The 24,965-nt window shown below is 44.7% G+C and overlaps 1 protein-coding gene across 11 annotated transcripts; it reads left to right on the plus strand.

Moving 5' to 3' along the window:
* The first annotated feature begins 959 nt into the window (after positions 1–959).
* On the plus strand, positions 960–24,381 carry PUS1 (pseudouridine synthase 1). Of its 11 annotated transcripts, none has more exons than XM_072600771.1 (8): positions 960–1,286; positions 5,019–5,168; positions 5,269–5,518; positions 9,925–10,062; positions 13,485–13,587; positions 18,549–19,246; positions 20,770–20,865; positions 23,890–24,381. In XM_072600771.1, exons 2-8 carry the CDS (start codon positions 5,068–5,070, stop codon positions 23,938–23,940), a joined length of 1,437 nt encoding a protein of 478 aa, XP_072456872.1. In that variant the 5' UTR covers positions 960–1,286; positions 5,019–5,067; the 3' UTR covers positions 23,941–24,381. The 11 variants fall into 11 exon arrangements, with proteins under 11 accessions (XP_072456872.1, XP_072456869.1, XP_072456873.1 ...); XM_072600768.1 differs by lacking the exon at positions 20,770–20,865 and adding an exon at positions 23,050–23,200 and having other exon boundaries at positions 23,890–24,028; XM_072600775.1 differs by lacking the exon at positions 20,770–20,865 and adding an exon at positions 23,050–23,200 and having other exon boundaries at positions 1,261–1,286; positions 5,273–5,518; positions 23,890–24,028.
* The last annotated feature ends 584 nt before the right edge of the window (positions 24,382–24,965 follow it).

Below are 24,965 nucleotides of genomic sequence, written 5' to 3' on the forward strand. Positions count from 1 at the left end.
TGGTGTGTGTGTGGTGTGTGTGTGTGTGTGTGTGTGTATGGTGTATATGGTGTGTGTGTGGTGTGTGTGTATGGTGTGTGTGTGTATGGTGTATATGGTGTGTGTGTGGTGTGTGTGTATGGTGTATATGGTGTGTGTGTATGGTATGTATGGTGTGTGTGTGTGTGTGTGTATGGTGTGTGTGTGTATGGTGTGTGTGTGTGTGTGTGTGTGTATGGTGTATATGGTGTGTGTGTGGTGTGTGTGTATGGTGTGTGTGTGTATGGTGTATATGGTGTGTGTGTATGGTATGTATGGTGTGTGTGTGTATGGTGTGTGTGTGTATGGTGTGTGTGTGTGTGTGTGTGTGTATGGTGTATATGGTGTGTGTGTATGGTATGTATGGTGTGTGTGTGTATGGTGTGTGTGTGTATGGTGTGTGTGTGTGTGTGTGTATGGTGTATATGGTGTGTGTGTATGGTATGTATGGTGTGTGTGTGTGTGTGTGTATGGTGTGTGTGTGTATGGTGTGTGTGTGTGTGTGTGTGTGTGTGTGTGTGTGTGTGTATGGTGTATATGGTATGTGTGTATGGTATGTGTGGTGTGTGTGTATGGTGTGTGTGTGTGTGTGTGTGTGTGTGTGTAGTACGGGGAGGGGTCTGTCCGGAAGCGGGGTGCCCCCTACTCCGCAGCGCCCCCTGGTGCCAAGGTCTCAGCGGTTTCCCGGAGCATTTCCCCCCTCGTGCCATGGGCAGTACAGGGCAGGCGCGATGCCCCCCGCGTCTCCGCGGCCCTCGGCGGGGGGTCCGCACGCGGAGAGCTCCAGGCTCCGTGCGCTGTCCAAGGTGACAGGCCGCCAGGGCGCCCCCCAGCGGCCCCGCGCCTTCGCTGCCGGCTCAGACCCGGGCCGCGGCCCCGAGGCCGGCGGGCTCCTCCGGTCACCTGCGCGCTCTTGGCCGCTTCTCGGGGGCTGCGCCCTCATCTGTACGGTAACGGCAGCCCCCCCTCGCGGGCTGGTTCAGAGGCAGCAAGGACGGCCTCCTTGTTTTGAGGATAACGTACTAACATTATGGGGGGAGCCCCTTTTCCTCTCCGGGCCTCAGTGTCTTCAAGAGCAGAAGGAACGCGTCTTCTCCCAATCCCCTAAGACCCCGCCCTCTCCCACTTTCCTAGTTGCACCAGCGCAGCGCGTTTGGATGCCGTTGTCCCTGCCCGGCCGCCGTCGCCGGGCCCCGCCCCTCCGCGCGCGCTCCCGGGATGTCTGGGCGCCCACGTGGTCCTGACCCGCTCGGCGCGCGCGCCGCTCCGTAAGTGGGGCGGGGGCGGGGGGGCTGCGGAGGGGCGCACGTGGCTGAGCGGGCGGGGGCGGAGGGGGTGGGGGAGCCGGGCCCTGCCGGGGGCAGCCCAGGGTCCCGAAGATCCGGGTTCGAGCCCCGGCGGCGGCGGCGGGTGACCTCCGCTTGGGACGGGAGATCGCGATAGTCGCGACTCCGCCGAGTTGGGGGCGTCGCGGAGGAACCCGCTTGTTCGCGCCGCCCGGCGCTGTATCCCCGTGGCCGGCATGCAGTAAGCGCTTAAGCAATGCTCCCGCAGTGGGCAGTAGGATCAGCCGGGGGCGCAGCGGGCACAGGCTCGGACATAAAACGAGCCGGAGGCTTGGCCCAGGTGGGGTCCGGAAGGTCCGGTATGCAGGAAGGGGCTAATGATTGCTTGTCCCTGGGCAGCCGGTGCTTCCTGAACGCTTCCGTGCTCAGTAAGCGATTCAGCCCTGCTCCGTAGTCAGTAAGTGCTCGATAAATGCGCCTCCAGTCTACAGTAAGTGATTAATACATAAATTAATTAACAAATGAGTAAATCAGGAGGAGGTGCCTCTAGATCAGGGCTGTGTTAACACAGACGCACACACACGGACATATACATACGTACATACACATACATGTACACACATATACGCACATATATACACACACAAGCGAGCTGGTGGGGGTGGGGTAGGAGGAGATTCTTGAGTGTTTGGAGGAGGATATGTAAATGTGTAAGGAAGCCTGGACAGACCGGTTAGGACCAGTGAGCAAACAGCTTTAAATGCCGGAGAAGTTTGTGTTTTATCCTGGAGGCACTTTGGGGAAGAGACATATTCAGACCTGTGTTTAAGGATATCTGCCTACCTACATGTCTGTCTGTCTTTCTATCCATCTAATAAACAGACTCAGACCTGTGCTTGAAGGATATCTATCTGCCTACCTACATGTCCGTCTGTCTTTCTATCCATCTAATAAATAGACTCAGACCTGTGCTTGAAGGATATCTATCTACCTACCTACATGTCTGTCTGTCTTTCTATCCATCTAATAAACAGACTCAGACCTGTGCTTTAAGGATATCTACCTACCTACCTACATGTCTGTCTGTCTTTCTATCCATCTAATAAATACACTCAGACTTGTGCTTGAAGGATATCTATCTGCCTACCTACATGTCTGTCTGTCTTTCTATCCATCTAATAAATAGACTCAGACCTGTGCTTTAAGGATATCTATCTACCTACCTACATGTCTGTCTGTCTTTCTATCCATCTAATAAATACACTCAGACCTGTGCTTTAAGGATATCTATCTACCTACCTACATGTCTGTCTGTCTTTCTATCCATCTAATAAACAGACTCAGACCTGTGCTTGAAGGATATCTATCTGCCTACCTACATGTCTGTCTGTCTTTCTGTCCATCTAATAAACAGACTCAGACCTGTGCTTTAAGGATATCTATCTACCTACCTACATGTCTGTCTGTCTTTCTATCCATCTAATAAATACACTCAGACCTGTGCTTTAAGGATATCTATCTACCTACCTACATGTCTGTCTGTCTTTCTATCCATCTAATAAATACACTCAGACTTGTGCTTGAAGGATATCTATCTGCCTACCTACATGTCTGTCTGTCTTTCTATCCATCTAATAAACAGACTCAGACCTGTGCTTGAAGGATATCTATCTGCCTACCTACATGTCTGTCTGTCTTTCTGTCCATCTAATAAACAGACTCAGACCTGTGCTTGAAGGATATCTATCTACCTACCTACATGTCTGTCTGTCTTTCTATCCATCTAATAAATACACTCAGACTTGTGCTTGAAGGATATCTATCTGCCTACCTACATGTCTGTCTGTCTTTCTATCCATCTAATAAACAGACTCAGACCTGTGCTTGAAGGATATCTATCTACCTACCTACATGTCTGTCTGTCTTTCTATCCATCTAATAAATAGACTCAGACCTGTGCTTTAAGGTTACTGTGTGTGTATGTGTACACACATATATATCCCCTTGAAGCACAGGTTTGAGCACAAACACACGTGTGTGTATACTTAGAGTTTTATATACATAGTAAGCAGTGATATACATCTTATTTTTTTATATTAATTTTTTTTCAGTTTTCAACAATCACTTCTATAAGTATTCAATTTTCCCTCCCTCCCTCTCTGAGACAGACGGCATGCAATCTTATATGGGTTCTACATATATATTCTTATCAAACACATTTTCACATTAGTCATTAGAATGGCAGAAACCGTAAGAAAAAACAAAACAATACGTAACACAAGAGAAAATAGTCTGCTTGATTCTGCATTCTGATTCCATAGTTCTTTCTCTGGATGTGGATGGCATTTTGCCTCAAGAGTCCTTTGGGAATGTTTTAGGTCCTTGCATTGTTGTGAAGGGCTAAGTCTATCAGAAACAGTCCTTGCACACTGTGGCTGTCACGGTGTACAACGTTCTCCAGGTTCTACTTGCTTCACTCAGCATCCGTTCTTGTAAGATTTTCTGAAGTCTTCCTGTTCATCATTCACCATTACAACTTGTTCAGCCATTCCCCAGTTGGTGGGCATGCCCTCAGTTTCCAGTTCTTGGCCACCACAAAGAGAGCTGCTATAAATATTTTTGTACATGTGGGTCCTTTTCCCATTTTTATGATCTCTTGGGGATACAAACCTAAAAGTGATATTGCTGGGTCAAAGGATATGCACATTTTTATAGCCCTTTGGGCATAGTTCTAAATTGCTCTATACCTCTTATTTATAAATACTTACATTAAACATTTATACATATACACATTTGTATGTTGTATATGTATGCATGTGTATGTACATGCACAAATATGTGTGTATACACACATAAGGTGGCACATGTGTATTCATACACGCATAGACATGTACCTCTTTCTCTCTGTCTCTTTCTCTTCCTTTCCCTTCTCCTCCTTTTCCCTGTCCCCTCCCTTTAACCCTCCCTCTCTCTGTCTCTCTCTTTCTCTCTGTCTCTGTATCTGTATCTCTGTCTCTGTGTTGCTTGGTGGAGGATGGTTTGGAGAGATGGGAGACACTGGGAGCAGGGACACTAATTAACATCCTTCTTGCCCAGGCTACCCTTGATCACTTCCTCCACTTCCTTTCCTCTCACTCTTTTCTTAACCCTGCATGGCTGGCCTCTGACCTCCTGCTGCCCCAAGACTACTGTCTCCAGTTACCAATATTCCCCAGGGCCAGGACATAACTCTGGAATCTGGTGTCTGGCTGTTCCACAAAGGACCTTCCATCTCTAGATGCTGAGCATTTCCCTAGCTGTCCCTTGTGCCTGCCTGCCTCCCTCTTCATCTCTGCCTCTTGGCTTCTAGTGTTTAGCACAGGGCCTGGCACATATTGGGTGTTTCATAAATGCTGATTGGTTGACTTCCCTGGCTTCCTTTAAGTCTCAGCTAAAATCCTACCTTCTACAAGAAGCCTTTCCCTATCCTCTTTAATATCGGCCCCTTCCCTCAGAGATTTGCTCCATTCTATCCTGTTTATAGCTTGTTCTCTGTCATTATTTGTGTGTTGTCTTCCACGTAGACTGGGGGCTTCTGGAGATCAGGGGCTGCCTTTTCCTTCTTGCCTGTGCTTTTCTATCCCTGGTACTTAGCATGTTCAGTGCCTGGCACACAGTAGGTGCCTAATAAGTGCTGGTTGACTGATTCCTTTCCCTCTTTGTGTGCCCTTGTAGCTGGTGCCTGAGGTAACCAGAGCCAGGCGTGTGGTCCCATCTTCTCTCCATGGGAGCTTCCCTCCCAAAGCTTGAGGCTGTAGCCCAGCAAACCGCCTGCAGGACTCGCAAGGCGCTGCCTCTGCTGCACTGTGAATTACGCTGTCTCAGGTAGTGGGCCATACTCTCCAGAGCTGCCTTGCTCCTTTACCATTTACCACCGATGCCTCCATCTAATCACTCCTAACCGCCTTTTCTTGATTCTTTTCAGACAGATCCTCATGGCTGAGCACCCAGAGACTGTGCCCGTGAAGGCTGAGCCCATGGCTGGGGCCACAGAGGACCCGGGGAACAATGTGAGGGGAAGCAGGGATCGGGGGCTCAAGAAGTGGGAGGAAGCAGAACCCCAAGCTAAGAGGCCAAAGACTGGTGAGGAAGAGGAGACACATAGTATGAAAATCCCCAAAAGGAAGATTGTGCTCCTGATGGCCTATTCTGGGAAAGGCTACCATGGGATGCAGGTATGTGAACAGACTCCTGGCTGCCCGCTGCCTGGGATGGCTCTGCTGTCTGATTTCTGGGGGTTTATACCATGAGACTCTGAAATCCAAAAGGCAGAGAGGTAACGTGGAGTGTGTGGTCTAGGCCAAGTCACAGGACCCCTCACCGGCCTGCTTTGGTAGACGGTCTCCTCCTGTGAGCTCCCCATCCCAGGGAAACCACAGCTCCAATCAAAAATGTTTTTAAAAATGTTCAAAATTTTTAAAGAAAATGTTAAAAAGTCTTACTCCAATAGGGATGTTTAGACTAGAGCGGATAAAACGAGGGGAGTGGGAAGGAATGTGAAATGATGTTTATCTCCAGTTATTTGGAGGAGAGTTCCTTGGGAGAGGGATTGGATGTGCTGCCAGATGGCTAAAGGTCATCTTCCAAGCAATGCTTCTTCTCCTTCTCCTCCTTCTTCCTCTTCCTCTTCCTCCTCCTTCTCTGTTAAGTGATTTACCTGGGGTCACACAGCTAGTAAGTGTCTGACTCCAGGGCCTGCCTTTTATCCACTGCTGACCCAAGGCAATGCTTCTTTTTTTTTTTTTTTACTCTCTGGATCCTATGTGCCAGATGGATAGGTAGGAAGGGGAAGCAGTCACTCAGTCATTAAATTTTATTTCACCAGTCCCTGTGCTAAGGGCTGGGGCTACAAAAAGAGGCAGAAGACAGTGCCTGCCCTCATGGAGCTTACAATCCAATGAGGGAGACAACAAGCAAACAACTGTGTACTAACAAGTTCTATGCAAGAGAAATAGGCCATAATTCAGAGAAGGAAGGCACTAAAATTCAGAGGATTTGGAGGATAGATGGGAAGCCTGTGGGCTCCTCAGAAAAAGGTTTTTAAATGCATCAAATAAAATACATAGGATTACAAAGGGAAACTGTTATGTTGAAATATAATGATCAGGCAGTGTAGGAAAGTTAAGTCAAGAAGCTTTAACTTGCTGTCACTTGAGTGCCAGACACCTTGCCAAGACCAAGCAGAGAAAGACTCCCTCCCCTCAAGACAGCACGTTGAAGGGGGCTGAATAAGTGGTGTCTGAGTCAGAGCATAGCAAGGGAAAGCCCAGAAAGTCAAGAGGAATGAAGACATGACTGACCTGGCCTGGGCCCTCCCCTTAGCAATCCCAGTTTGTCGGTGGAAAGGGTGGCAGGGGCAGAGTGAACTTCTAGGGTGAGAAGATTGCTGTGGCATTGGGAGAGAAAGTCCACAGGAAAACACATGGTGAGGAATCCTTTTCCTAAGGCAGAGAGGGGACACCATCTGTATTGGTAAAGGAAGTGGCTACATTGATGGAGTCACATATTACCATATTACATGGAGAACCAGGGCATTCAAGGGGTAGAAATTGCAAAGAGGCAGATTTATTCTTCTAAAACTTCCAAACAATTAGGCTCCCCCCCTATATACTTCCCTTTCTCTCTCCCTACCTCCCACACTCCCCAGAAGTCTGAGCAGGGCTGGATGGTCATTTTTGGGGAAGGCTGCAGATGCAAATCTGGTTGAGGTTTCAGGTTGGGCTGCATGGCCTCTCGGGTCTTCTCCAGTATTGGTGCTCTGTGTAGCATTGGATGCTGCACTGTAGCCTGGAGCTGACCCTGGAGGGGTTTAGGAGGCAATGCCAGCCTTTGCTAGGTCCCATTGGCCTGGAGTGATTGGGAGCCCTAGCCTTGCATGGTGTGTCCTTTGAGGATGCAGAAGGCTTGGGACTTATGTGACCAGGTGTTAGCCATTGGGTGATGAATGTCTTCAGCCTCAACATCTCCTAAAATGATCAGAGACCCTTGGAGCATGGAGGGGGTGAAGCTTGCATTAGTGGAGGGAGTCCCTGTGCTGATGAAGTCACAGGTGCTTGACATACTGGGAACCAGACCAAAGAGTGGGGCTCAGGCTTCCGGGAATGGTTGTAAGTCACACCCAGGACTATGTAGGATCATAGATTGAGAACTGGAAGGGACATTAGAGCCCAGCCTACTCATTTTACAAATGAGGAAACTGAGGTTTGGCAATGAAATGGCTTTACTGGTGGACACACATCTGATGTCAGAGATGGCCCCCAATCCTGTGTTTCTTCCCTCTAAGAACAGTGGCCTTTCCACCACGAATGTCAGCTGTTCTGGAATGAATCAGTCCTGTCCATCCCACCCACTCTGCCCCTTCCCACCCATCCTTCCTGAGGTCAGTCAGTATTTATTGAATACCTCCTATGTTCTAAGGAGGGCAGCTAGGTGGCACCATAGTGAACAGAGCTTGGGGCCTGTTCAAATCTGACCTCAGACACTTACTAGCTTTGTGAGCCTGAGCAAGTCATTTCACCCTGTTTGTCTCAGTTTCCTCATCTGTAAAATGAACTGGAAAAGGAAATGGTAAACCACTCCAGTATCTCTGCCAGTGAGGTCAAAAAGAGTTAGACAAAACTGAACACCAGAAATGTGCCATGCATGGTACTAAATGCTACACACATACACACGCACACGTATAGGGACTGGTATATGAAATCTCTGTCCAGAAATATGTTACATAACATATTAGACATATGCATATATAATATTGTTCAGTCATGTCCGACTCTTCATAACCTTATTTGGGGTTTTCGTTATATAATTTCATTTCATAATATTACACATACTCTATGTTAATAATATGTAGTATATTATTAATATAACATCTATATAATATATAATCTGGTATAATGTAAAATTATGAATTTATTTTAATTCTATTTTTAAGACTTAAACTGCAATAGGTTTAATCCTCTTCCACGATCTGAGTCTAAGAGCCCTTACCCTTTTACCTTCACCCTTCACCTACGATTCCCTAGAAACTTGCCTGAAGGTCAGCCTTTTGTCTCATAATTACCTCCACTCTTTCCTCTAAATGCCCGGGGCATTTGGTCTAAATTCTATTCTGTAATTTGTGTCTTCCACCCTTGTAACCTCACCTACCACCCACTCAACCCAAAATCTAGTTGATTCAACCTAAACTGCTGCACACTCCTATTAGAGGATTATTCCCATTTTATGAATGGGAAGGAGCTGAGGTGACTCATTAAAATGTCCTCTGACCAGGATTGGCTTACCTTTGCCAGGGGAGGTCCAATCAGAAGGAAGACTCACCTAGGATTAAAAGACCTGGTCTGCCCTCAGTGGGAGGTCACTTGGTTGGGCTGAGATAGTCATTTCTACTGGCTTTGTGAATAAACTGATAAAGTTTAGAAATTTTGAACCTCATTATACTTTTACTCATTTCTGTCATCATGATAATGAATGGTGTATGGAAATTTTTATATAATATATAATATCAAGATGGATATCTTGTACACCAGTGCCTGTATATACATATTAATATAGCATAAACATGAAAAATATACATTCTGTTACGTTAAATATTCAACATTAGTAAATATTAAAATACATAGATATGTTGTGGTTGAGTTGTTTCAGTCGTGTCCAATTCTCTGTGACCCCATTTGGGGTTTTCTTGGCAAAGCTACTGGAGAGGTTTGCCATTTCCTTCTCCAGCTCATTTTACAGATAAGGAAACTGAGACAAACAGGGGGAAGTGACTTGCCCAAGGTCATACAACAGTATCTGAGGCTGATTTGAACTCAGGTCTTCCCAACTCCAGGGCTGGTACACTATCCATTATGCCACCTAGCTGCCCCTAGATAGATATAACTATCTCCTATACCAGTCCATATATACAGACATACATATACAATGTATATCATGTATGTAATATATCATGTACTGTTGTTGTGTATAAAGTGTTATGTATACATGAATACTCTCATATGCCACTTTCTTCTAGTTCAGAAATGCTAAGCTTTAGAGAAAGGAAACCCTGGGTTCAAATCCTACCCTGACACTTAATAGCTAGTGACCCCTTGACATGTCACATAACTTGTATGTGCATCGTTAGAATTCCCTACTACTTATGTACAGAGGCCTAGAAGGGCTGGGACTTATAGGTTCCTCCAACTGATGAAATCAATCACAGATCTTTGAGTATTTGAGAAAGGTGCTGGAACTGGAGGAATGGGGGGAGATGCTTCTCCTTTGAGGGTGGTCTCATGGTCTCCAGTTCTAGGCAGGGTTTGCCAGCAGTGGTCTGAGATGTCCTTGGGAGTCTGGAATTTCAGTTGGCGTCTTGGTTGAGGGAGTTTGACTTTCTGTTTGAAAGGAAACACTGTCAGACGTTTTCATGCCCCAGATTTAAGGAAGATGTGGGTGATCCCTCAGCATATTTGGCTTGATAGTCAATCTTCAGTCATTTCCTGTTTTAGCTCAGAAGCAGGACCTTTGTTTGCCCTGTATTGTGATTACCCTGTATTGCTTTGTATCAGCATTAGAGAATAAAGCACATTCCTCCCTTGCCCAGAGGAACTTGGGGTCCTCCCAGTTCAAGACTATCGAAGACGACTTAGTGTCTGCCCTTGTCCAGTCTGGCTGCATTCCGGAGAACCATGGAGAAGATATGAAGAAAATGTCCTTTCAGCGGTGTGCACGGACAGACAAGGTATTCTCCTTTTCTTCGAAGAACTGATGCTCTTTAAAAAAGTCCACGGCACTTCCCCACCTGCCAACCTCTCGTTCTCCCTTGTAACAGAAGTGTAATGACAGTAATTGTTCATGTAACACTGTGTGTCAGGCATGGTGCTAAGTGCCTTACAGATATTATGTCCTTTAATCCTCACAACAGCCCTGGGAGGTACGTGCTATTATCATCCCCATTTTTTAAAATAGTGTTTTATTTTTTCCAAGTACATGTAAAGAAAGTTTTCAACATTCACTTTTATAAGATTGTGAGTTTCAAACTTTTTTCTCCCTCTCTCTTCTCCCCCATCCCCATGTAAAATGATATTAAACATATTTCCACATTAGTCATATTGTGAAAGAAGAATCAGAACAAAAGGGAAAAACCAAGAGAAAGACAGAACAACCAAAAAGGTGAAAATAGTCTGCTTCAGTCTGCATTTAGACTTCATAGTTCTTTGGAAGTGGAAAGTATTTTCCATCATGCGTCTTTTTGAACTGTGACTTAGAACATTGCATTGCTGAGAAAAGTCAAGTCTATCAAAGTTGATCATCACAGTGTTGCTCTATCACTCCCATTTTACAGATGAGGAAATTGAGGCAAACAGGTTCAGCAACTTTCCACATATATAGGTTCCTTGGGAACATTGAAAGAATTGCAGGCTTGCAGCCCACATGTGATTCTTATTTTAAAAAAAAATGGTACTATTCAGACAGGTAAGTATCTGAGGCTGGTAAGCTAGTAAGTGTCTGAGGTCAAATTTGAACTCGGATCTTCTGAACTCTTGGCCTAGCACTATTCACTGTCACCTACCTATTAGGGGAGAACCAGAAGTACATTGGTTATGTTTGATAATCTGTTCCTCATTCTGTACCTGTGATCCCCTACCTTCCTCCTAAAAGGACTTTCTTTCTTTAAATAATTAGATTTTTATTGATCACCTCAATTCCCCTGTATCTCCCCTCTCCCGTAAACAAAAAGGTTAAAAATAAAAAATAAAGAGGAAAAAAATTCCAGCAAAATCAGTCAACACTAGAAAAAAATATCTGAGACCACAGTGAGGTTCCGATTTGTGTGAATGATGAACCCCATGTTTGGTCTCATGCATTCAGATTCTCTCTCTTTGAAGTTAACCATATAAAATATGGCCACTGGTTCCAGCCCAGTGGAAACATGCTGGGAGAATTAAGCCCCTTCACAGGATTCTTCACTTGTACTAATTGGGACCTAGCAGGAGGTGGCTAGCATGCTTCTTCAGTGGGAAAATTTGTTCTCCCTGAAAGTTATCTGGACTCATTCCATTGATTCCTAGTTCACTTGACTTTCGTGTTGGTGTTACTTGTGTTACTTGTGTCACTGTGGATGCTCTCCCTTTGCTTCTGCTTACTCCACTCTGTTTTAGTTCCTATGAGTCTTGGTTAATTTTCTCTCTTGGCACAGTGACATTCCACTACTTACACGTCCATGGTTTTTTCAGTCATTCTTCTAATCTGGGATGACTCCCTTTGTCTGCTACTACAGAAAAAGTGTGAACATAAGTATTTTTGTACATATGGGACTTTTCCCTCTTTTCTTTGACCTCCTGGGAGTTTATATTGTCATGACTGAAATTAAGGTAAACTGAAAGACAAAGTTTGGAGCATGATAAATTTATTAATTAGGCTAGCAGTAATCAATAAATTGAGTCAATGGCTTCTTAATAACCAAACACCTTGAGTGAGGGCTGATGGGGTCTTTTATAACTGCCAACCAAATGACAGCACGGAATCATGAGCAGCTTAGGTGTGTCTTCTCCTGATGTGCTGTTGACGGCATAGTCAGAATTGAGAATTCATCATTTGTACCTCCATTTCTGAAACCCCTTTACCCACAGCCAAGTCTTGTAATGTCAAAGACCAAGGTTCCCAGGCAAAGGGAGTAGTCTCCAGTTCTGCAAATGCAGGAGTGGCTGCTGTAGTTTAAATTGATGAAATTTGGCCTTTTATATTTGTCAGGTTTCTCTGGAAAATGGGGTTACACACACAAGCTTGACCTTTTGGCAAATTCTTCTGGGATGTGGTTGGAGTGAAATTTACCGAAGTTTTGAACTATGTCCAGGAGAGACTTGCCCTTCAGCCCTTTCTTCACCTGAAGAGGGTTTAGGAGGTTCAAGGCCCCCTCAAGGACTGAAATAAAGGAGAGGGCTGTCTGGAATGAATTCACAGTATCAAGCATTCTTTAAGTCAAGTTGGCAAAGGTTTATTGTAACACCTACATTCCTTAAGGAACTTGCAACTTAATAGGAATGATGCATAGGAAAAGTAGTGGATTATCTGGCAGATATGCTAATTACGTGATAGTTTACAACCTTGGTCACAGGCTTCATTCACTACTGGAAACCAGGGGAAGGGCTTTCTCAGGGGTGTTTTTTTGGTCTGTAGCAAGATAGCTTTGAGAGTTGATGTCTATAGCTTGACCTTTAGATTGAATATGATAACTTTGGGAATCAATACATGATAATTCTGTGGTTACAAGATAGTCCTGTTTTTACAAGAGAATTTCTTCAGAGGTCAGCTTGTTCTTGTGATGGAGAAAGATAGTTTGTTTTACTGGGGCCCACTCATGAGTTCTTGCTAGGCATAGTGTTTTTGGACTGGGGAGAAAACCATCAGAGATCATGTTTTGAAGCTAGGGAGAGATGTGATCTTGGATTGGGGTTCATACACAAACACTCAAGCACCCCATCACTCCCACCCTCAGATTACCTTATTTACCTTTGGTCTGATTAAGCTTAACAAAAAAACGCAGAACCTCTTGTCCCTTTTTAATTAACTGTCAGGATGGTGTTTAGAAGCTGATGACTAAGCCAATCAGATCATTTTGGATTATAAGTTCTTTTTATATATTTTTTTAAACTTAGTGAATTGCCCATACTTGGGTCATCTGGGAAGAGTGAAAGAATTTCAGATATGCAGTCCGTGTCTGCTTCTTTCCTATAAAAAAGAAAGTGCTTGTTCAGATATGTTAAAGTAACATATCTTTCCCACTTTTCCAAACTATGTGTAGCCATACGTCACTCTTGAATCTGGCATGGAGACATGTTAGCAGTTTGGAGAACGAGAGATCTGTTGGTTTCATTTTTGTGCAGTTTTTTCTTTCTCTCTCTCTCTTTTTTTTTTTTTAGAGGGGAGAACAACTCCTGGGCATGGCACTCTGGCTGTGAGTGCTCAGTCATCTTGTCATAGTCTCTTTGAAATGGAGTGTGTCCCCCACACACACTTCTGTTTATCCCCAGATTCCCTGCCCCCACATATGTACAGTTTGGGTTTCTTAGCATGATTCAAATTTTACATGGGAATTCCAATGCTGTTCTGCTTGTCTGTGTCTCCCCTACCCCCCAGTTCTGACTGGTGTCTCCTTTCCAGGGTGTATCTGCTGCTGGCCAGATTGTATCTCTGAAGGTGTGGCTCATTGACAACATTTTGGAAAAGATTAATAGCCACCTTCCATCTCATATCAGGATCCTAGGTAAGAATCGAAAAGGTGAAGGACTTGTCTGAGGCTTAATGTACCTCTTAGAGATGGGGGCCTATGGGTGTAGAGCATTAAATACACTGTTAGACTTGATTAATATGTTCATTAATTACTGGATAAATTTACTAAATGAATTAAAAAATATTGTGTGAAGAGGTTGGATTAAGTGGTCTAGCACTAAGATCCCCTTCTGGCATCAATACTGTTGAATTATAGCTAAAATGATGATCAAAGGTGAGTCATGGGCAACCCAAACTTCTCAGTACCCTCACTGTTCTGAAAAGATGCAGCTAGTAAATGTCTGAGACTGGATTTGAACTCAGGAAGGTAAGAATTCCTGACTCCAGGCTTGGGCACTCTGTCTACTGTACCACCTAGCTGCCCTGGGAGTCAAGAAGACCAGAATTCGAATCCAGCCTCAGACACATCCCGCTATGTGAACCTGGGCAAGTCACTTTGCCTCTCTTTCCTCATCTGTAAAATGGGGATGATAATAGTAACTACCTCCTACAGTTGTTGTGACACTCAAATAAGATACTAATCGTAAAGAGCTTAACACAGCTCCTGGAACATAGTAGATGCTGTATAAATCCTTCTTTCCCTCTTCCTTATAGGACTCTGGGGACTTCCTTGCCTCTATCACACTCTTATTTTGTATAATAATTATCTGTGTTTCTGCCCCCAAATAGAATGCAGATTCCTTGATATCTTAAAAAAAAAAACCTAATGTTTTGCATGTATAGAACATGCTCCAATTTTTATTAGCCTGGGGAGCTCCTGGTATTAGATCTTTCTCCTTCAAGATGAGCCCTCACCCCTTGGAGGCTCAGAGAGTTTATAGGATGATGAGATTATAAGGGACATTAGAGGTTCTCTAGTCCAGCCCAAGTTTTACAGATGAGGAAACTGAGGCTCAAAGAGGGAAGGTCAGAGTCACACAGCTAGTAAGGGAGCACATTTATTACTCTGTACCAGCAGTTATCCAAATCTTGGCGTTCTTAAACATGATTGAGTGAGGACCCCAAAGAGCTTTTGTATATCTGGGTTATTGATATTTATTAGAAATTAAAAACTGATAACATTTTAAAATATATTCATTTAAAGATATGAACTCATTACATGTTACCATAAATAATATTTTTTATAAAAAACAACTTTATTTTCCAAAACAAAAAAATTCAGTGAGAAGAATGGCGTTGTTTTACATAGTCTTGCAAATCTGTTGAACGTCTGGTCTAATAGAAGACAGCTGATTCTCCTCTGTTTCTGCATTTACTCTGTCATGATGTGTTGTTTTAGTGGAAGTATATAAAGAAAGCCTAGACTCACGCAGGTGTGCAAGGGGGGGAGTCTTTTATAGGGAAATAATATCTTCATGTTATTATGATAATAGTTTGGACTCTAGGAACCCCCCTGAAAAGAGGTTCTGGGGCACATTTTCGCATACTGCCTTTTGTACATGGGAGATGCTTAGTACATTTTCATTGAATTTTTGGTTGAGGGAGCAGCATGGTATCAATGTCTAGTATACTCAGTTGTAACTCAGGAGACCTAGGTTTGAATCCTGGCACTGCCAGGCACCACCTGTGTGACTTTAGGTAAGTCACCCTCTCTTGGTCTCAGTCTCCTTGGTTATACAATGAAGAGGCTAGATTAGCTGCCCCCTTAACTCTCTTGCAGATCTGGAATACTATAAATAATAGCCAACATTTAGATAGCGTCTTCTATGTGCTAGGCCTTGGACGTGCTAAGTGCTTTTAAATATTATCTCATATAGTCTCACAATCACCCTGGGAGGGGGTGCTATTATCATCCCTGTTGGGAGACAAACATTATTTGAGTGACTTACCCAGGGTCACACAGCTAGTAAGCGTCTGAGGCTGGATTGGAACTCAGGCCCACTGCTCTGTCCACTGCACTACTAGCTGTCTCTGTGACTGGATGACTTCTAATGACAGTCACTCAACAAGCATTTATTAAACCATATGCAACGTGCTCTTTGCCAGACTCTGGATATATACAAAGAATGAAACAATCCCTACTCTCAGTGAACTTACATTCTAATTGAGGGAGACAACAAGCACATAGAGGATTGCAAATGTAAAATGAATAAAAAGATGTACACACATACAAAGGAGTTCAGTACAGGATAGTTTGGGAGGAAGGGTGCAGGCTATTGGGGGGATCAGGAAAGGCTTCCTCTGGAAGCCCGAGACATTTTGAGTGTGTGCATTCTAGACATGGGTGACAGCCATGCAGAGGCCTGGAGATGACAGCTGCCCCCACTCTAAGTCTGTGCTCCCAGTCTCATTGCGCTTTACAGCGTTAAGTCTGTGCTCCCGATCTCATTGCGCTTTACAGCGTTAAGTCTGTGCTCCCGATCTCATTGCGCTTTACAGCGTTAAGTCTGTGCTCCCGATCTCATTGCGCTTTACAGCATTAAGTCTGTGCTCCCGATCTCATTGCGCTTTACAGCGTTAAGTCTGTGCTCCCGATCTCATTGCGCTTTACAGCGTTAAGTCTGTGCTCCCGATCTCATTGCGCTTTACAGCGTTAAGTCTGTGCTCCCAGTCTCATTGCGCTTTACAGCGTTAAGTCTGTGCTCCCGGTCTCACTGCGCTTTACAGCGTTAAGTCTGTGCTCCCAGTCTCATTGCGCTTTACAGCGTTAAGTCTGTGCTCCCGGTCTCATTGCGCTTTACAGCGTTAAGTCTGTGCTCCCAGTCTCATTGCGCTTTACAGCATTAAGTCTGTGCTCCCGATCTCATTGCGCTTTACAGCGTTAAGTCTGTGCTCCCGATCTCATTGCGCTTTACAGCGTTAAGTCTGTGCTCCCGATCTCATTGCGCTTTACAGCGTTAAGTCTGTGCTCCCGGTCTCATTGCGCTTTACAGCGTTAAGTCTGTGCTCCCGATCTCATTGCGCTTTACAGCGTTAAGTCTGTGCTCCCAGTCTCATTGCGCTTTACAGCGTTAAGTCTGTGCTCCCGGTCTCATTGCGCTTTACAGCGTTAAGTCTGTGCTCCCGATCTCATTGCGCTTTACAGCGTTAAGTCTGTGCTCCCGGTCTCACTGCGCTTTACAGCGTTAAGTCTGTGCTCCCGATCTCACTGCGCTTTACAGCGTTAAGTCTGTGCTCCCAGTCTCATTGCGCTTTACAGCGTTAAGTCTGTGCTCCCAGTCTCATTGCGCTTTACAGCGTTAAGTCTGTGCTCCCGGTCTCATTGCGCTTTACAGCGTTAAGTCTGTGCTCCCAGTCTCATTGCGCTTTACAGCATTAAGTCTGTGCTCCCGATCTCATTGCGCTTTACAGCGTTAAGTCTGTGCTCCCGATCTCATTGCGCTTTACAGCGTTAAGTCTGTGCTCCCGATCTCATTGCGCTTTACAGCGTTAAGTCTGTGCTCCCAGTCTCATTGCGCTTTACAGCGTTAAGTCTGTGCTCCCGGTCTCACTGCGCTTTACAGCGTTAAGTCTGTGCTCCCAGTCTCATTGCGCTTTACAGCGTTAAGTCTGTGCTCCCGGTCTCATTGCGCTTTACAGCGTTAAGTCTGTGCTCCCAGTCTCATTGCGCTTTACAGCGTTAAGTCTGTGCTCCCGGTCTCATTGCGCTTTACAGCGTTAAGTCTGTGCTCCCGGTCTCATTGCGCTTTACAGCGTTAAGTCTGTGCTCCCAGTCTCATTGCGCTTTACAGCGTTAAGTCTGTGCTCCCGGTCTCATTGCGCTTTACAGCGTTAAGTCTGTGCTCCCGATCTCACTGCGCTTTACAGCGTTAAGTCTGTGCTCCCGGTCTCATTGCGCTTTACAGCGTTAAGTCTGTGCTCCCGGTCTCATTGCGCTTTACAGCGTTAAGTCTGTGCTCCCGGTCTCACTGCGCTTTACAGCGTTAAGTCTGTGCTCCCGATCTCACTGCGCTTTACAGCGTTAAGTCTGTGCTCCCGATCTCACTGCGCTTTACAGCGTTAAGTCTGTGCTCCCAGTCTCATTGCGCTTTACAGCGTTAAGTCTGTGCTCCCGATCTCATTGCGCTTTACAGCGTTAAGTCTGTGCTCCCGGTCTCATTGCGCTTTACAGCGTTAAGTCTGTGCTCCCGATCTCATTGCGCTTTACAGCGTTAAGTCTGTGCTCCCGATCTCACTGCGCTTTACAGCGTTAAGTCTGTGCTCCCGATCTCACTGCGCTTTACAGCGTTAAGTCTGTGCTCCCGATCTCACTGCGCTTTACAGCGTTAAGTCTGTGCTCCCGATCTCACTGCGCTTTACAGCGTTAAGTCTGTGCTCCCGATCTCACTGCGCTTTACAGCGTTAAGTCTGTGCTCCCGGTCTCATTGCGCTTTACAGCGTTAAGTCTGTGCTCCCGGTCTCATTGCGCTTTACAGCGTTAAGTCTGTGCTCCCGGTCTCACTGCGCTTTACAGCGTTAAGTCTGTGCTCCCGATCTCACTGCGCTTTACAGCGTTAAGTCTGTGCTCCCGATCTCACTGCGCTTTACAGCGTTAAGTCTGTGCTCCCAGTCTCATTGCGCTTTACAGCGTTAAGTCTGTGCTCCCGATCTCATTGCGCTTTACAGCGTTAAGTCTGTGCTCCCGGTCTCATTGCGCTTTACAGCGTTAAGTCTGTGCTCCCGATCTCATTGCGCTTTACAGCGTTAAGTCTGTGCTCCCGATCTCACTGCGCTTTACAGCGTTAAGTCTGTGCTCCCGATCTCACTGCGCTTTACAGCGTTAAGTCTGTGCTCCCGATCTCACTGCGCTTTACAGCGTTAAGTCTGTGCTCCCGATCTCACTGCGCTTTACAGCGTTAAGTCTGTGCTCCCGATCTCACTGCGCTTTACAGCGTTAAGTCTGTGCTCCCGATCTCACTGCGCTTTACAGTGTTAAGTCTGTGCTCCCGGTCTCATTGCGCTTTACAGTGTTTCAGTGTTTCTTTCCCACCCTTCATTCCCATTATTTCTCCTCAGGTTTGAAGAGGGTCACCGGGAGTTTTAACTCAAAGAACAGATGTGATGCAAGGACCTATTTCTACATGCTGCCGACGTTTGCCTTTGCCCACAAAGACAGCGATGTCCAGGATGAGAGATACCGCCTGAGTCCAGAAACCCTGGAGAAAGTCAACAAGCTCCTGGCCAGCTACAAGGGCACTCACAACTTTCACAATTTCACCTCTCAGAAGGGCCCCAAGGAGCCGAGTGCCAGGCGCTACATCATGGAGATGCACTGCGAGGCGCCCTTTGTGCGGGAAGGCATGGAGTTTGCCGTGATCAAGGTCAAGGGCCAGAGTTTTATGATGCACCAGATCCGGAAGATGATCGGCTTGGTGATTGCTGTCACGAAGGGCTATGTACCTGAGTCTGTGATGGAGCGCAGCTGGGGAGAGGAGAAGGTGGATATCCCCAAAGCACCAGGGCTCGGGCTTGTCCTGGAGAGGGTCCATTTTGAACAGTACAATCGGCGTTTTGGAAATGATGGGCTGCATGAACCCCTGGACTGGGTGGAAGAGGAGGAGAAGATGACTGTATTCAAAGAGCAGTACATCTACCCCACCATCATCAAGACAGAGATGGAGGAGCACTCCATGACAAGCTGGCTGAACACTCTTCCAAACCACGACTTTGATGCTGGCTGTCTTGAGGCCAAGGCAGATGCTGGGAATGCGCAGGTAAAAAATCAGGGGAGTCCCCAGTAGGAAGCTAATTCCAAATTTCATGAAATGGCTCTTTGGGTGGGGGATGTTGGCTTGAAATACTATAAGTGAGTTTGAGAGCTCTAAATCTGACTCCCTGAAATGTCCCGTCACTGGACTTCACTCTCTTGCTCAAGAAGTTTCTGGGGCTGCCTCTGCCTATAGATTCCTCCGTTGGGCATTTAAACCTCTGTACCTGCTGGCTACAACCTATCTTTCCAAGCCCCTTGGGATGATTAAAAAATTCTGAGACAAAGTTTCTGGGTAAATTAAGATCAGTTTTATTGATTTGGGTCTAGAAAGCAGTCAACAGGAACAGGCTCAGTGTCTTTTTGGTAGCCAAAGACACCAAACTTCTAGAACCTTTGATATTTATAAAGTCTTTTGGGAAAGGGGTTCACCTGAGGGTGAAATCAACTCTGATTGACCAGCAAGGAAAGAATATTATAACGGGAGGTGTGCTATGTGTTAAAACGAAGGTCTTGGGGTATGCCTGTGTCACCCAAATTTTGGTCAACAGAGACATCAATTTCCATATCACTTGTTAAGACCGAAGGGAAAATCCATACCTCCCCAGACTTGTCTGAGCAAACACAATGGGCAGGAATGCACACATTAGCCCAAACTTAGCATTTCCTTTACTGTCTGTTAAGATCTTGGCCTCCTGGATAAATCAGATTTCCCACACTAGTTGATTTCTGGATGAGGAAGTAGAAAAGGCAGAAAACCTTGGTCCTAATACAATAATTACCTATTAAATACAAGAGAGAAATATTAATTTCTCACACTCTGCTTGCTGATTTCCATCTGTAACTTTCCTTCTTTCACCTCCATGTCTTTGCACAGGTTGTACCCCCTGACTGGGATGCTCCCCCTTTTTAACTCTGTATCTGTAACATCAAATACTGTACAAGGTTCCTTCAAGAAGTCCTTTCTTATGAACGCTTTGGGGGTCCTTCTCCTCCATCCTCTCCCATACAGACATCCCAAGGACTTTTTGTCTCTGCCCAGTGGCTGGTACATGGAAGGAAATGAGCATTTATTAAGCACCTACTTTATGCCAGGCACTGAAACCAAGTGCTTTTCAAATGTTGTCTCATTTGATCGTCACAACAGCCCTGGGAGGTAGGGGCTGTTATTATCTCCACTTTATAGCTGGGCAATTTCAGTGACTTGCCTGTGGCCGCAGGGCTAGTAAGTTTCTGAGGCTACATTTGAACTCAAGTCCTCCTTGTCTCTAGACTCGGTTGTACTTTACTTACTGCACCACCACCTGTTACATATAGTAGGTGTTTAATTTTGCTCGTGACTGTTTAATTCATGTCTTCATTCCTTGACAAACATGGGAAAGGGAAAGAGAACTGTATTTGGATTTAGGAGTCCTGAGTGTGAATCCTGACTCTGCCCCAGTCAGTCAATCAATAAATATTTATTAAAAGTCTTCTATGTGCCATGTGTCTGTGTGACCTTGGGCAAGTCATATCACTTCTGGCTTACAGCTTCTTCATCTGCAAAATGAAGAGATTTCATTCAATGACCTTGGAGCCCCGTCTCTGTATTCTCTTGCCCAAGGATTTATCAAGCACTTACTATGGGTAAGGCACCTTGCTAGGTGTGTTGGGGACTGACCTCAGTTCACGGTCGAGAAAGGGAGTGGATAGGAACACACATTATCTATAATACAAGGTAGAAATGGGAAAGTATTCAAAGAAAGACATTAACCTAGGGCTGTGTGAATTCGGATCAGAGAGAGATGACTTTGGGCCACATGGGTACATGTACCATTGCACATCTGTCGCTCAAAGGGACCTAGCCTAATGGCTTTACTTTTCATTTTTGCTAAACTTGTTACCCACAGCCTGGTTCTGTGGTGTTTACCTTGCATAGTTGTGAGCTAAACAAGCTCTCATTGCTCCAAGCAGCTCTCCAAATTACATAGAAGGTGCTAACTTGGAATTCCTTATATCAACAAAATCAGGGGTCTAGACCCTATCTTATTTTTTAAATTAAAAAAATTTATTTCAATTGCCAAAATTTATCATCTTTCCCTCCTACCACTCCCACCCCTCACTGGAAAAAAAAAATTGGAAACCCTTATAACAATTATGTATATTTAAGCAAAACAGATTCCTACTCCTAGACATGTAAAAATTACACGTCTTCTTCTGCACCCTTGAGTCCATCACCTGTCTGTCAAGAGGGGAATGTCATGCTTTATCATGGGTCCTCAGGAATCAGACCCTTCCTTGACCATGTAGTCTATCAGCATCATTTGTCTCAGGGCAGCTAGGTGGTGTCGTGGATAGAGCACCAGGCCTGGAGTCCAGAGGACCTGAGTTCAAATCAGGCACTTACAGTTACTTAATCCATTGCCTCCAAAAGAACTGCAACCCAGAGTTCTGTTTTTCCTCCATTGTTACTGTATCGTGCACCTGATTCTGCTTGCTTTGCCTCGGTTCAAACAGGTCCTCCTGTATTGCTCTGAGACTGGTCCTTTCACCATTTTCTGCACAACAGTTGTCTACCATAAATTCATACACCATAAGCTGAGCCAGTAAAACAAAAATGACAATACTACCTAAATTAAGTTACTTATTCCGTGCCCTATCAGTCAAATTACCAAAGGATTACTTTATAGAGTTAGGAAAAATAATAGCAAAATTCTCCTGAAAGAACACAAGGAAATCAAAGCAAAAAAAAAAAATGTGAAAGGGGCCTAGTAGTACCAGATATCACACTGTATTACAAGTGGCAACAATTTGATATTGAATAAGAAATGGAGGGCCAAGGGAATAGATTAGGTACACACTGGGCGGAAACAAGCAAGCCTGGTGTTTGATAAACTCAAAGATCCCAGTGATCGGAGCAAGACCTCACTTTTTGACAATATCAGTGACTTGAAGAAGCCACAGATGACATAACTGTCAAATTAATAGATGATGTGAAGCTGAGAGGGAATAACTAAACACGCTGGATGAGAAAGGTCAAGTCCTGGAGAGATCTTGAAAGACTAATATAGGATGAAATTTAAGAAGAATGAATGCAAAACTCTCTACTAGGGTTCAAAAAAATCAGTTTGCCAGGGGCAGCTGAATGAAGCTCCGACCTTGGAGTGAGGAAGATCAGAGTTCAAATTCAGCCTCAGAAACTTCCTAGCTGTATGACCCTAGGCAATTCACTTACCCCTGATCGCCTCCAAAAAAAAATAATTCAGTACCCAAAGTACAGGATAAGGGAAGAAGTATGTTCATTAAACAGTTGCTACGAAAGAGATCTCAAGTTTTTTGTCTGTTTATTTTTAATGAACTTTAAGGTCAGTGTGCCATGTGTGACATGCTAGCTCCAAAAGCTAATGCTGTCCACGAAAGGGAAGTCATAGGCCGCACAGTGATAAAAGGGACAGTCCTGTTGTACGTTGCCCTGGTCGGATCACTTCTCCATTTGGACACATTTTAGGAAAGGCAGAGTTAGACTTTATCATAAAGAGAATGGCCAGGATAATGAAAGCACTGATGGTGGGGGGCAGAGTGCTGGGTCCGGATGAGGGAATTCCTGAGCCCAAATGCTTCCTCAGACACAAGACATGTGATCTTGGAACAGTCATTTCTTCTCCTTGGAGGAGTCTGTTTTCCTCAGTTTCCTCATCTGTACAATGGAAATAATAATAGCACCTACCTCCCAGGGCTAAGTGTGAAATAGCACATAAAAATACTTTTAAAAACTTTAAAAGTTCTATGAAAATGCTAGTGGTTATTTTTATTATTCTTATACCATGCCAGGTGAGGATCAGTTGGAGAGATGTTACCATGGAGAGGAGAAGGCTTAGGAAAGACATTTTATACAGTTTTCAAGTACTTACACTACTGATTTTGATCTGCTTGAATGAGATGAATATTTTCAGACACAACAGTGTGGGAATTTGTTTTGCTGGTCTGTACATTTCTTTTTCAATTTTGCAACGTAGAGTGGGAGGGAGAGTGAGCTTAGAGATACAAGATTTCAAAAAAAAGGAAAGAGGCTCCATGAAGCACTTTTTTTTTAAAGAAGAAAACAGAAGGGAACCCAGACAAACAGGACAGCTTTGAAAGTAACATGGGTGAATGCATATATTCAGACAGGTGAGCAAGCTGTACAGAATGGAGATTCACAGTTTCATGTACAAACCTCATTTTCCATTCTGTTTTATATAGTGTTTGTAAAGTTTAGAAACTTAACCAAAACAATCATTCTGCATGGCCCCAGAAGGCAGAAGTAGGAGCCACAGAGGCAGATTTCAGGGCCTTGAAGTTGGAAGGACTTCCTTAGAGTTACAGCTGTCCCGAAGTGCAGTGGGCTGCCTGGGAGGAGTGGGGCGGGGGTGACTTCCCCATAGTTAGATGTCTTTATACAGGGGCAAATGTTGTCGAAGAGATTTTTACTTGAGTGTGGGTGGATCAAGCTAGATGACCTCTGAGGTCCTGTTCTGATTTGAGATAACATAGTTCTCTGAACCTGCATTACTCAAATGATGCTCATTTGGAGTATTCTCTCAGGTTTGGAAAATGGAATAAGGTTTCTGTTTATCAGGAGTGCTCATCACTTGTTTTATTGACTTATCAAAAACTCCTCTTCCCTTGTAGGCTACTGGTAATCTAAAAGGCAGCGATGGAGGTGGAGATGACTCTGACTGAGAGGACACAAGTCACCAAGGGAGCCGAACTGTGCCGTTTCCATATCTCACCAAGGGGGCCTTTGCAAATCCCTCCGCAACACACAGACAGACACACGTCCCCGGCTCATTGACTTGCTTGTTGTGACCAATTGCTGATGATAGAAAGGAGCTGGAAGATAGAAATCACCAGGATCATGGTCCTTGGCACAGAGGATGTCAGGGCCAGAAATACTTGAAAATTTTAGGCTTAAAATAAAGGTCTGATTTTGTTTTTTCATCAACTTCAGGATCCCAAAGCATGGTAGCCTTCTATGTTTGGATCACAGAATAAATTGCCTCTATTCTGCTATTAGTTCATTCTTTTAATGTCAGCCACTTCTAGAACATTGGGAAAGGGAAAATGTGTGTGTGGTTTTTTTAAAAGAAATGATTTTATTAAATGGAGCTTCCCTACTTGTCACTTTTTTTTTTGGTCAGTTTTTTCGTCACCGGGCTATTCTGCGACTTCTGGATTGTATGAAGTGTTTTTCTTTCCGGACAATTTAACACATTTTCTGAGCATCTCCCATTTGAAAAGGCCTTTTGTTGGGTGCTAAAGGGAAGACACAGCAGGTAAAAGAGGCTTTTGTGTCTTCAAGGGTTTAATTTTGATTCAACAAGCACTTATTAACTGCCTACTATGAGTCAGGGGGTGGGCCAGGCACTGGGGATTCAAACACCAAAAGGAACTCAGGCTCTATTTTCCCATCTGTAAAATGGGGATAAGGCCTTTAACACTTACAGGGTTTTTAACACTCATAGGATTATCATGAAGATCAGAAGAGATATTTGTATATGAAGCACTTTGTGAACATAAAGCATCTTGTACTATTTATATCTGCTATCCTTATAGTTAGCACCAAGGCCTAGTGCTCACCCCACTACTTCCATGCCTTACACTAGTTGTCCCTCATTCTCAGAAGGTTCTTTATCCTCCCTTCTGCCTCTTTTTCTGGCTTCCTTCAAGGCCCCTCTTCAATACCACCTTCTGCCAGAAGACCTTTC

The sequence above is a fragment of the Notamacropus eugenii genome, chromosome 4, assembly GCF_028372415.1.
Source record: "Notamacropus eugenii isolate mMacEug1 chromosome 4, mMacEug1.pri_v2, whole genome shotgun sequence".
Taxonomy (NCBI): Eukaryota; Metazoa; Chordata; class Mammalia; order Diprotodontia; family Macropodidae; genus Notamacropus; species Notamacropus eugenii.